Source organism: Caretta caretta, chromosome 10 (genome assembly GCF_965140235.1).
Source record: "Caretta caretta isolate rCarCar2 chromosome 10, rCarCar1.hap1, whole genome shotgun sequence".
Classification (NCBI taxonomy): domain Eukaryota; kingdom Metazoa; phylum Chordata; order Testudines; family Cheloniidae; genus Caretta; species Caretta caretta.
In genome coordinates this window covers 68,009,437-68,022,211 of record NC_134215.1, presented here as the reverse complement: position 1 = coordinate 68,022,211, position 12,775 = coordinate 68,009,437, and the positions used below count along the sequence as shown (strand labels likewise).

At 36.7% G+C, this 12,775-nt stretch overlaps 1 protein-coding gene across 4 annotated transcripts in view; it reads right to left on the bottom strand.

Annotated features, from left to right (window-relative positions):
* Positions 1–530: 530 nt before the first annotated feature.
* Positions 531–12,775, bottom strand: part of EFL1 (elongation factor like GTPase 1) — a 151,694-nt gene continuing 139,449 nt past the window's right edge. For all 4 annotated transcript variants that reach the window (XM_048866715.2, XM_075133140.1, XM_048866714.2 and 1 more), the window contains one exon: positions 531–1,465. In XM_048866715.2, the coding sequence (XP_048722672.2) occupies positions 1,277–1,465 (189 nt within the window). In that variant the 3' untranslated portion in view covers positions 531–1,276. The remainder of the gene's footprint in view (positions 1,466–12,775) is intronic.

Below are 12,775 nucleotides of genomic sequence, written 5' to 3'. Positions count from 1 at the left end.
ACAGACACAGACCCTTTGTTTTTCTCCCTCTCCCAGCTTTTGAAAGTATCTTGTCTCCTCATTGGTCAGGTGCCAGCGAGATTACCTTTTGCTTCTTAACCCTTTACAGGTGAAAGGATTTTTCCTCTGGCCAGGAGGGATTTTAAAGGTGATTACCCTTCCCTTTATATTTATGACAACTACCAAGCCAGTGCTATTAGTTCCATGCTTTCACATTAGCTCAAAATTTGTTTGTAATTTTTGGAGTTAAGAACCGGTGACATTGGCAAGTCTGTGACCTTGTACTGATCCCAAAGTTCAATTGGTTACAGTAATTAAAAACTGCAAAAATTTGATTTTGAATATTTTTCCCCCCGCAAAACCCCCCTTGTTTTTTAAAAACAAAGCCTACTTTATAATTGTTTTCCATGTCAGCGTGGGTTATTCAGAACATATAACAAGAATTTTTATTACCTTATCTACAAAACAGGCTAATGAACTGTGCAACTTTATTGTGATTACCTGCAAAAAGAGTGCTGGTGAACTACGACTGTTGGCAAACATGTTTAATAATGAGGTTTTGTTGACACAAATATTTGGTGAATAGCTGTTCTTTGTACAAACAATAGTATTCAAGTGAGTAACAGGGGTATCCATGAGCTAACAGGAGTATTCACTCTTTCCTATTTGCTATTCCTCTCTCTCCTCTTGGAAAAGTTTATATAATCCAATTTGGGAGCAGAAAGAATACCATATGATTTAGATGACAACTCACACACCATGAATAGTGCAGAGTGAACAGTTCATGAACATCACACAGGCTGAAATGTGTAGTTATGGCAAATACTTGTGAACAATAAACGCATAAGAGAAATCAGGATCAGTTTGCAACAGAGTTAAGAACAGAAGAAAAGAGCTAAATTCATTGCCTAATTTATTTGCAATGAATAACTGGACCAGGTCTAGTTTTGATTGTATCAGGTAAATTAGAAAGAAAAAAGTTTAAGCAAATAACTTGCAATCCAAGGACAGCAGCTGGGGGACAGTCTGAAAATTGGAGAGAATAATTCCATTGAATTTCTTGTTATGTCTCATTCAAATAAATTACACAAACTGTAGTCTCTATATAAAAGGTTGGAGAGACTCAAGTTTATTAAAACTGAAGCCACAGACAAATTACAGCATATAAGAAATCTTGTGTAAAACCTGAAGTCCAAGATGACACTTTGAATCTGCTGTACAGAAAATAATCCACCTGCACTTAGCTGAGTTAGTGTAGAACTGAAAGTAGAGGCAGTTACTTATTTCTACTGAGAGTTCTTTGCTTCTCAGCATGCTCCACGATTTTTTCTTCTACGTACAGTCCTTTTCGCTTTCTCACTGAATTCATGTACTTGCGGGCCTGGTTCTCAGAGTCTGCCTTTTCCCCAAAGTGCAAATATTCCTCCTCAGTAGTTGGTACCCAGAATGGGTCACCTAAAATTACCTAAAAAGAGAAAATTATAGAAAGAGGTACATAAATTTTTTAAAAAGCAGATTAGAGCATTTTGGGTAAGTTTTTGTGTTCTAAATTACCATATTTTTAGAAGTGAAATCTGAAAAAAAAGAAAAGAAAAAAAGGTAGGTATGGCTTCCTAGGTGGCGTACAATAAGCTATTCAAGCCAAACACATTTAAGCAGCCTTAACATGTTCAATGAGTGGAGTACTCACTTTTTGTAACTTATCTTTATGCATTTGCTCTTGGATTTAAAAAAAAAAAAAGCAGAGATTTGGCAGAATGATCATAGAGGCATTAAAATCAAACTAAAAAACTCATTTTCAGTTTCAAAAAGCCACTTCTCATTTAGATTTTTGTTGGATTTTCCCAGCCTGTGATTTTACTGGCGTTCAGTTGCACTCAGAGAAAACACTCATTTCTATGTCTCAGATTCCTCAATCCCTGTGCAAAACCTTAGTAAAACCAGCCAATGTTCTTGACAAAGCCTGGGGAGAGATGAAATCCTCATTCCTGGAGCTAAAGCTTGCCCCTGGAGCTGCTTTTGTAGCCTAAAGTCTGTCATAATGCCTGTGGGACTTGTGAAACCTCCTCTACAGGAGGTTTTGGTTGGTGGATCTACATAGTCATGGACTAAACAGACATGCCCTTATCTCAGCCTTGTACCAGAAACCCAACACTCAGCACGGAAAAAGTGGCAGAGGTGTAGAGACCCCCCTGCATAGTCTCCTTGAAGCCTTCCCCACTTTACCCTGGGAGACTCTTTTTATCATATAATGATACATGGTATTCATATTCACCGTCCATTCAATGGTGGGCTACCGGGATAGCCAATCTTCATGATAAAGATTCTCTGCGCTCTTCAGTAGCACGACACCAGATTGAAACTGGTCCAATATGCTTCCTTACAGTGTAAAAATGACACCCACAACCTATGGATATTAACTACGGTAAGCTGTGTTAATATTATGAATTTAAAAGGTAAATAGGGACTGAGAACGTATTTTCATTTCTCTTTATTAGGTCAGAACAAATGGAATATTTCATGTGTGATGAAACAAGTAATATTGGATCTTATCATTGGAATTCATATTTTTTAAAAGAACACATTACAGAAAAGAATTGAATGGACAACTCTTAACTCACTAACTGAATGAAGCAAACCACAGGCTGGGTCTGTAGGGCTATATTCACAAAGGGGACTTAGGGACCAACATCCAACTTTTAGGCACCGCTGTCATTCACAAAACCACGACTCAGCTGCTGCATAAAACTCTGCAGGGATGTAAAGTCTCTACGCACCCAATTTGCCACTGCTAAAGTCCTTAAGGTGCCTCGATTTTGGTGGCTGGGCATGCACATAGACACTTTAGTCTTGACACTGCTCAGCAGTTTGGCATCTAAATCATGCCTAAGCCCTGGCAAGATTCACAAACTATGTTCCCCTGCCTATCTTGTCTCTGCCTGTCTCTTCCCCTGCCTATCCTGTCCTGATCCGGGACGCATGCTTTGAGCACACCTAAACCCACCTTCTGCCCAGTAGTTAGGGAACCCTCCTGGGAGGTGGGAGAACCAAGTTCAAATCCCTGCTGCATGTCGGGGAAAGTGGGGAGTCAAACCAAGCCTCCCATCTCCTGGGTGAATGCTCTAACCACTAGGCTAAAGGTTAGAAGGTGGGCAGCCTTGTCACCACTACCTCTTTTTTTAAGGACTGATTCAGCTTAGGTGCCTAACTCCAGGAGAGGGTTCGCAGTTGTGAATCCTGAGTGGACCTAAGTGTCTCCCTCCCTGAAGTTAGGCACGGTCCTCCATTTGAGGGGCAGGGCTTAGGCAGGCCACATCCTTGTCCTTAGCTTTTCTTACGAGCTAACTCAAGCAGCTCTCTGTTCAATGTGCTGGCTTTTGTGAATCCCTGTTTGGGTGCCTAACTCTCCCCATGCACTGTAGAGGGAGCCAAGGTGCAGAACTTGGGACGGCATATTCCACTAGGCAGGCATGGTGCCTAAAAGTGAGGTGTTGCAGAGCCTAAGACCTCCTTGTGAATCTCAGTGTAGGCCTCTATTATCTTAAAAAAAAATTGGACTTTTTGATAAGCCACTGGGCGCGTGCAAGAGAGAAACAGCCATGATAAACTGATAAAGAGAAGACCTGACAACAATGTGTTTGTTCCAGTTATAAAAGATACTTAATTCAAGAGCTCTCAAGGTCCCAACTGATATATCCAGATAAAAAGAAAATGTTGACTTTTATACTGGATGGTCAAAGCAATTATTTTTGAGTTCTTGGAAGTCCAAAAAGCCAAGAAATAAACACCAGATAACATGAAGGTCTAGTAACCTGTAGGTGCCCTTTGTTGCTGTTGGGATTCTCGTACAAAGACACTTTAAACATGTCTTCTACACTGACTCATTAAAGATCTTTTCTTGGAAGAGACATAGCATAGGGGGATGTACCCCTCAAAACAGAATAGGGCTGCTTGTTCAAATTAATTGCTTTTCTTAAGCTGAAGAACATATGTGGACAGGAGATTGGAAAACGCTGGATTCTCCTAGATTGAAGTCACAAAGAAATCCTTACTGGAAACATAAGAAGATTTATCATGAATACAGCTACCTGTTAAATGTATCTGTTTTCCAGTCTATAAGGAATGACCGCTAGAATCCTAGACTAAAGATTACCATTATCTCCTTCATTTACATTTGTAATACAATTTTTAACTGAATTGCTGAACTATAAGTTCAGCTAAATGTGGACAAATAATCAAGATCTTGTAATAGTTAACAGATATTTTTCCACTGGAATAATGATAAATTTTTTTTCTTAATCATGTCCTGAATAAGAGCACTTAAATCAATAACTCTGTGTTTGTATGTGTGAATGAGAGATCAAGTTACATTCAAGCCCAAATACAGACAAGTACTACTCAGACTACTGTGTTTGAACTTTGAGTTAGTACAGTGCTATCATCAGCTGAGATTGTGGAATTCTGTACACTGAATGAGTATGCAATAATGAAACATTTGATTTTACTACTGTTAGTGACTATCATACTGAATTAAGAAGTTATAGATGTATACATGAATGTTCTAAGGACTACATTTAAGAATCCACTTTCGACTTATTCTTACTTAGTAAACTTTATCATAGGTACAAGGAATTAGTCCTAAATCATTAAGAGTGTTCATCAAATCTTAGGCTCATATAAAATGTGTGTGTAATCAAATCTGGGAAACGGTCCTTGGTGAATTGATGTTTGGGTAATTAACCAAAATTGTATGGGGCTTTAGTCCTGAGATTCAACTTTTCCTTTCCATTAGTGGACTATTATCTATGAAGGAGCCTAAAAGTAACTGGAATTAATAAGGCATTGAGGAACTTATAGTTACAATTAACAAGGTCACCTTGCAAGAATGTTACATACGAATACTGAATGATAAATCTGACTACTGAATGTCAGTTTAAGTTATTCAGTTGATAAGTTTCAAAATCATATGTTAAGTTTCTAATAATCATCAATGCACTACCCCTAACAGAAATTAATGAAATCAATACATTTGATAAAAGACCGTGTTTCTTTAATTAAATCCCATGAATTACTGAGAACAGCAGTATAGGTAAATATCAATTGTGTTTTACACATTTTTCTCACAATAATCAAGGACATTATTTTAAATTATTTTTGAAATACATGGTTAGAGCTGTTTTAGTACTGAGACAAAGACCAGGAACTTCCAATTTTAGACAGTTTTACCCCCAAATCTGGAATTTTTAAGTGTGTGTGTGTGTGGGGGGGGGAAGGAGTCTTATTGTATTTATTGTACTTGACTCCGTTTTTAACTGCCATATGGCATTTTAAGACAAGAAGGGCCATTTAAAACTATTTAAATTGAACTAACAAAAACAGGATAAGGAGATATTGACTTAAAATTGGCAAAATATGAAGAAAAATTCCCTAAAAGCATCACATTTTATCAACTATTAATTTAAAAAAACCCAGGTTTTAGAAAGCCCAGTTTTGCTGACATACTTGTAAATTATGAAGCTTAGTGTAATTCAAAAGTAAGAAATTACATTACACTGTAAATCATGCAGTATCTGTTTCATAATGAGGTTACAGTGACTAAAGTTGGAAGTGACTAAAGCTGGAGATGGCTATTTTGGACAAGATGACTTAAAAGTGCACCATAAGCTCAATCTTGCAAAGCACTGAGCACACGGACCCAGAGCCATCAAAGTGCTGAAACATGCTTAAAATTAAGCATGTGCATAACCCCAGTGAAATAAATGGGATGATTCATACACAAAGTTACACCCAAACTCCCACTTCTATTGGTGGAAACCGAACATGCTCATGGTGGTCTGGCAGGAAACCAAGGAAAAAAATCAGTGCACTATATTAATATGAAAATTAGCTTCCCAAACAGGACTAGATTTTTTTTTTTTAATATGCACATTTGTGATTCACTGACCACAGGAATATCTGTGAAAATAACCTAAATCTGCATATTTCTACTGTCTCTGGCAGTGGCACTTCTGATTAACCAAGGCTCACAAGCTCACAATGCATAGCCATTCTGATATTTTGAACAAGAACTCATGCTCTCATAATCTATACTTAAAACACAAAGACCGTCTCTTGTTTATGCTTATAAGTATGGGAACTTGGCTGCCCAAAACTTCCAAAAAAGATTAGAATGATCCAGACTTGGGCCACTTACAAGGCATGTTACTAATTGCTCCACTTTGCTGAAGCTTCCCCATCATCACAGGAAAATTAACCCAGGCATGCACATATCCGCATGCACACACAATATGCCTCAAGAAAAGCCTCCTCTAACCAAGGAAGGGATATGACAGAACACTCTATGGAGTCTATTAGAAACCTCATTATACAGATTTAATTTAATTGAGAAATGTTTAGATACTATGTGGATGGGTGCTTGAGGAAAAACCTAAGACGGACACATTTTCCCATTAGTGTAGGAAGAAGTTATTTCACTTACATTAACTAAAATTTTATGCCTGGATGCCTTTTCTGTTGATGAAAGAACAGGAGCTATGGACTTCACAGGCATTTCTAGCTCTCAAAAAAGTAGACTGTATAGAAACAGGCTCCAAGAAAAAGTAACCACATTGTAGTAACAGTTAACAGTTTGTATATGAATTAGTGAGGATCACCTGGCATTGCGCTATCCAAGAAGGGTGGTGATGGGGAAAGATTTGTAACCAGTCTCAAAAACCTAAATGAAAGGTTATTTAGTATTTTAAAACAACACTTTTCTCCGTAAAGGTACCTCCCCATCCAAAACTAATTCGGTTTAAAAGAATTCACAAAACTGCAGGGCTATTTTTGTACCAGGAAATGCTCTTTTAAAGGGAGGCAGATGCTGCTATAACAACAGTATTTACTTTGAGCACTTTGATACACGCCTATAAGACATCCCAAAGCTTCAAAACCTGTCAGTGTCACCATTCACAGGTAACTATGAACCAGCTGATGGTCTTTTTGAAATTTTTGGGCTGAATCCAAAAAGAAAGGTTTACCCGCATGGTAATTTTCTGGGGAGGTTTAGCACAGATATAGGTGTGAGGTTTTTTTTGTAGCAGTGGTGGGTGAAATTCTGTGGCCTGCGTTGTGCAGGAGGTCAGACTAGATGATCATAATGGTCCCTTCTGACCTAAATATCTATGAACTCTATGAACAATAGGTTACGAAAAGGCATGGCTGGCCTGGGCACATTAGATAATATCATGCTAAATTATATAGCATGATAGATAATATCATGCTAAATTATAGCTAAATTATGGCAAAGAAGATACAACTAGAAAGAATTTACGAGAATTCAGGAAATAAATTGTGCATTTTCCCTGAGAAGTCACCAAACCAGCCACAGAAGTATGACCCTAACATAGCGTGCAGAGTCCTTGTGTGAGGCACAGAAAAAGAAAACTTTACATTGTCGGTCTGTGAAATATCCCCGACTCTGTGGGGTGAAGGCAAGAGCACAGAAGAGAGATCATCTATCTCTTAGTAACAATCAGCCAATGGACCGAAGCAGATGAATGTACCTGGTGGTGACCATCCATATCCTGTTCAGAGAGTGCAGGCAGGCATAAGAATGAAACACTTCCCTATAATACTGCAGAGCAGTTCTCATTAGTTTGCTTCCATTGGGGAGCTGTCAGAACACTGGGCATAGGTTCCATAGGAGCAGTGCTGAGTAAGTTTTTGGCTCTTGAACTACTGTTTGTATATTTGGGGGCCACACAGGAAAAGGTTCTCGATGTCTATGTGGCTGAAATGGAATTTTTATCAAAACAGAACCCTAAATGATTCATTATGTTCTCAATGGAATAATCCTCTTGGCATAGTCTGAGCTGCTAAAGAGAAAGCAGTTAAGGTTGATCTTGGAGAGAAAAAAAAAAAAACATCCACAAATGTTATTTATCTTATGCTCCAAGTCATTTTCACTTAAAATTCCCTTTGTAAGTTTCCAAATACTTTTTGTTGCAATGCAAAACTTTAAAATATAAAGTATATCTTATAATACATTTTAAAAATAGGTATACCAAACTATACTGCACATACATGTTAAATATGACTGACAGTTTATTAACATTGCTTTTTGCAGTGGAAAATGTTGTTATATTCCCACACAAAAACCTCTGTCAAAACAGAATTAGGGTTGAGAATATACTGCCCTAAAACAATAAAATGTTACAGTTAAAAAAAAATCAGGAAATTCAATTAACAATCTAACAACCTTTACTCTGCCCTATTTTCTATGCCCATCCTCCACTTGGGGATTGATAATGCTGACCAGAGGCCACATGAAACTTATCTTAGCCTAGCTATTCACACTGTAATTCTAATATTGTCTAAGAGACATTGCTGGGAGGCACTATATAAAATATGAAGAGAAAAAATAAACATTGTAATTGTAAATGTAAACTTCACTTGAATTTTTTTCAATCTGTGAGATTATGGTTTTCCTGCCATTATGGAATAAATGCTTTTGAGAGAATAGCAAGAAATCCAGAAGTATATTTTAAAATGCCACTACAGTGGATGCAATTTGACAGAGTTACAGAAATAAACATTTTCTTTTCTTTATGCAACTAAGAGTTCTCACTACTATATATGAGCTGATTTTTGCTGTAGCATGACCCAACCACTACCTGGTCAATGTTCAAAGAAAGTAGTAGGGAGGACAGTGACAATCCACAGCTATGCAAATACTATCTCAGAGTGGAAAATGGCTACTTCTCAAAAGGGCATACATTATAATTAGAAGAAAAAATGATTTTAAAGTTGATTTGCAAAGCTAATTAAAATTGTGGCTTTTAAAAAGTATATTTTGATTGAACATTTAGGTAACGGATCGTTAAAACATAATTTACTTCATTACAGGTGAAGTACTTTTCTAAACACACCAATATAAAACATGATACAATAAAATGAACTCGAGCACACTTCTGTGATAATAGATTTTGAGAATGGGATTTCTTAAATGCAAAGCAATCTGTTTATGATGGAAGTGTTTTTATTCTTCCATTTAATAATTATTTCACTGATCAACTTTATATAAAGATTTTGGAATTTATATTTTCTGTTTATTTAAGACTAAACTACAAGCAAGTCTCTACTAAAATTCCAATATAATTAAATACATCAGTGAAATACATGCTGAAAATGGTGACAGAATAATGGCTAACCTCTTGTGTTCACCAACTCCCTTGTAAAAGTATAAGCCAACTGAAGGTATAAATAAGTGGTGTTTACAATAACATCAGCCAGGGGGTCATGTATTTTTAGTAGATGAACACATTAACTAAAATACTGTAGGGTATTCTTGAGAAAAAAAATTGTAAAGCATAGAAAGATTTAACTACACAGAATCAACAACCTTTAATACCAAATTTCCTAAACAAATCCTCAAAAGAAAGCACACACAACTCATTTACTACAGCAAGCTGAATACTAAAAAGAAAACGAACCTAATTTTCTCTTAATCTAATTGTCTACATGTTAACCATTCAAGGCAGAAATGTCTTTGTGCCTTCAACACAGACAACTCCTTATTAGAGAGACGGTCTCTAATAATTAACTCCTAAAAATGTTCATTTCTATTTAAATACTATTGAGAATGGATTTTTTCTTAAATCCTACAAACAGGTATATAACATGCTTATATGTAAATACAGTAAATAAATTGTTTAACACTTGATATTAATAAGGATTCATTTCAATTCTAATAATACTTGGATTATATTAGCATGGTTTTGATGATGGTGATCCATGTGTATTGCAGTAGCACTCTTGGCTCCATTGTGTGAGGCACTGTAACAACATATGGCAAGAGACATTTCCCGAGCCTTACAGCCTAATTAGACAAGACAAAAATGACCAGACACCTCCATTTTCTGAGTCCATTAAGAAGACAGCACTTATACGTTATAGTGATAGGTGCTATTTAAAAAACAAACAAACAGAGCTCTCCCCTTCTTAGTCTCCTGAGTTCAAAGATCACCATCTGATGGGGGCATATCCTCCAGGGTTTCAGTGAGGGATATTGCTTCTCCCTTATCCATGTCTGAAGCCATCTTCGAATTTTATTCGGATACAGTTAATTTGCAACTTGTATCCAAACAAACATGCACTCTTTCTCATACACACATGCTTTTTTTTGGTTCCTCGTAATTTCTCAAGCAAATTCCTTTGAAATTATTTTCCATACTTTGTGCTGGCTGAAAGTTATTTTTGGAAAGTTTGAGCCAAGTCCATTCTATTTTTGAGTTGTGAGTGGAGGGGAAATACTTTCCTTATAGTTCCGATTGGGGTGTCTGTTCTTGCATATCTTTTTAAAATGGCCGAGATTAAAAACTTCAAACCTGACTTCTTTTATAGTCCTCATCAAGACGAAAACAAAAATGAAGAATCCACTTTTGAAGAAAACTGGGTTCAGCAGTTTTAAAGTTGTGTATGTTTAACCTCAGCAGTTCTGTATGTGCCCATTACACTGTTTCTGTTTTGGCTTTGAAGGATCCCCTTAATTAAAGGTGCACTACAGTTTAGCAGTCTTTTTTCATTATTTCTACCTTCCAAAAAGGAAGGAAATCCAAACAGCAATATTTGATCCAAAAAGCTAGTGTTAATGCAGTTTTAAGGATGAAAAATGTAGCACACAAGTCATACAAAATCCAAAGGTTAAAGTTTCTGTAACATTAATTGATACTTTTTTTTGGCTGGGAATAAAACTGCTTGCCAGATAGTAACTGTCCCATTCCCTAGTGTATGAACTGGATATATGGTTGTTTTAGGGCCATTCATCAAATACCATGGTGAGGAGTGTGGAACATAAGTAGAACAAAACAGAAGACTAATAGTACTGAAGAGAAGGAGTACCTGTGGCACCTTAGAGACTAACAAATTTATTTGAGCATAAGCTTTCGTGAGCTACAGCTCACTTCATGAAAGCTTATGCTCAAATAAATTTGTTAGTCTCTAAGGTGCCACAAGTACTCCTTTTCTTTTTGCAAATACAGACTAACACAGCTGCTACTCTGAAAGTAGTGAAGAGATATCTTTAAAAGGAAACGGGGGGGTGGGAATACCCAATAAGTGATTTCTCTCCAAATTTACTCTATGCCCAGAGTGAGGAAATAAGAGTAAAGCATTACACTATATTCTGAATCAGCTGCTGGTGACAAATGTGGAGGATCTTTTCCATACTGACTCGCACTCTTTGCCACTTATCCTCATCCCCAACTAGATGTTTTATGTAAGACCTCAGAATCCAAGATCTTTAATGACTGTGATCCCATTTGTTCCCATTATTTAGAAAAAGTAAAGGCCCTGGTTCAATATTGCTCGGTTCAATAATTATATCACTTTGTATTGCTGCAAATATGGAATGGGTTAACATACAACATAACAAGTTCTGAACCAAAGAATTATAAAGAGTACAATATTTTCTTTTCAAATCTATTACATGTACTTTCATATAGGTATCTGAAGAGTGAAACTGTAAAAATAGATTGCTGACTTCAGTGACTAACTTGGGAAAGGTATGTAATTTTATTTCTGCTTTCTACTCCTTAAACTATTTTCCCTCAAAAGCTTGACTGGAAATTACATAGGTTTGGTAGAATACAATTGAAAAAAATGACAGAAGTCAGAAACTGGAGAGCAAAGACCATTTATTCCAATTCTAAAACCAACTTCCAAAAGCCTCTACAGACCAAAGAAGTATTTTGATCCATGATATTTAATTCTCTTTCAGTGGCTGGAGATTTCAAGAGAGTCCTACTCTCCCATCAAATACTTTATGGAAAAAGTTTACATTTTTACAACAGTTTTTCCCCCAAGCCAATAGGCAAAAGTGACATTTTGGAGTACTCTGTAGCTCTTAATATTCTCTGAGGGGACTGATAGGTGGTTTTTCAATTTCTAAAATTTTCCTGGGGGTCAACCAGGGTTAATATCTGCATAGACCATTCAGCACCTTCTGGTTATCAGACCAACACTCGAGGTACCTGATCACTCAATGCTCTGAAAAGGTGGTTAAAAACCTAAAACAGGATGTAGCAGCCAATGAGATTTGTAGCTAGAAGTCACAAATCAGTTTGTTTAATGAAAACAATGACTAAGAATAATGATTTACATTTGTGTAGCACCCTTCAGCCTCAAAACTTATGTCAATACAAGGATTTTTTCTATAGGATTTCCCAACATAGCAACCACTGGTGCATTCCTTTGGTGGTAGCAACAGTGGCAAATTTTATTTTTCTACTCCTTTGACTTCACTTATTCCACAGTTTTTATTTCATACAATATGCTGACCTATTCCCAAAATGAGAGGAAAAAAAGATAGCATAAAACCTTGGCAGGTTACACAGCTGTCAGAAAAGGATTAGATCGTTTGGCAGTTCACCAGTATATGTTTCAAAGCCAGCTTAGCAAGATATTTAAATTTTAAAATGTGTTCTTCAGTTATGGAACTGCCCTACCACAAAACTAAAGTAACTGAACTAGGGCATATAGTTGCTTGTGTTTATAGTACTGAATTAAGAACAGCCCAGTTTCTCAGCTCAGTGTTACTCATAACATTAAAGTCTTTTCATGAGGTGTTAGACCCTGATCCTGCACTTTGACATAGTCGCCAAGAAATCAACGAGATCACTTGTGTGTGCAAAATAAAGCATATGACTAACTACGCATTTGTGTGGGGTTTCTGTTATTTGCATCCAAAAGTGGAACGGAGACCTTTGTTTGTAAATGCCATAAAGCCAGGCGCACA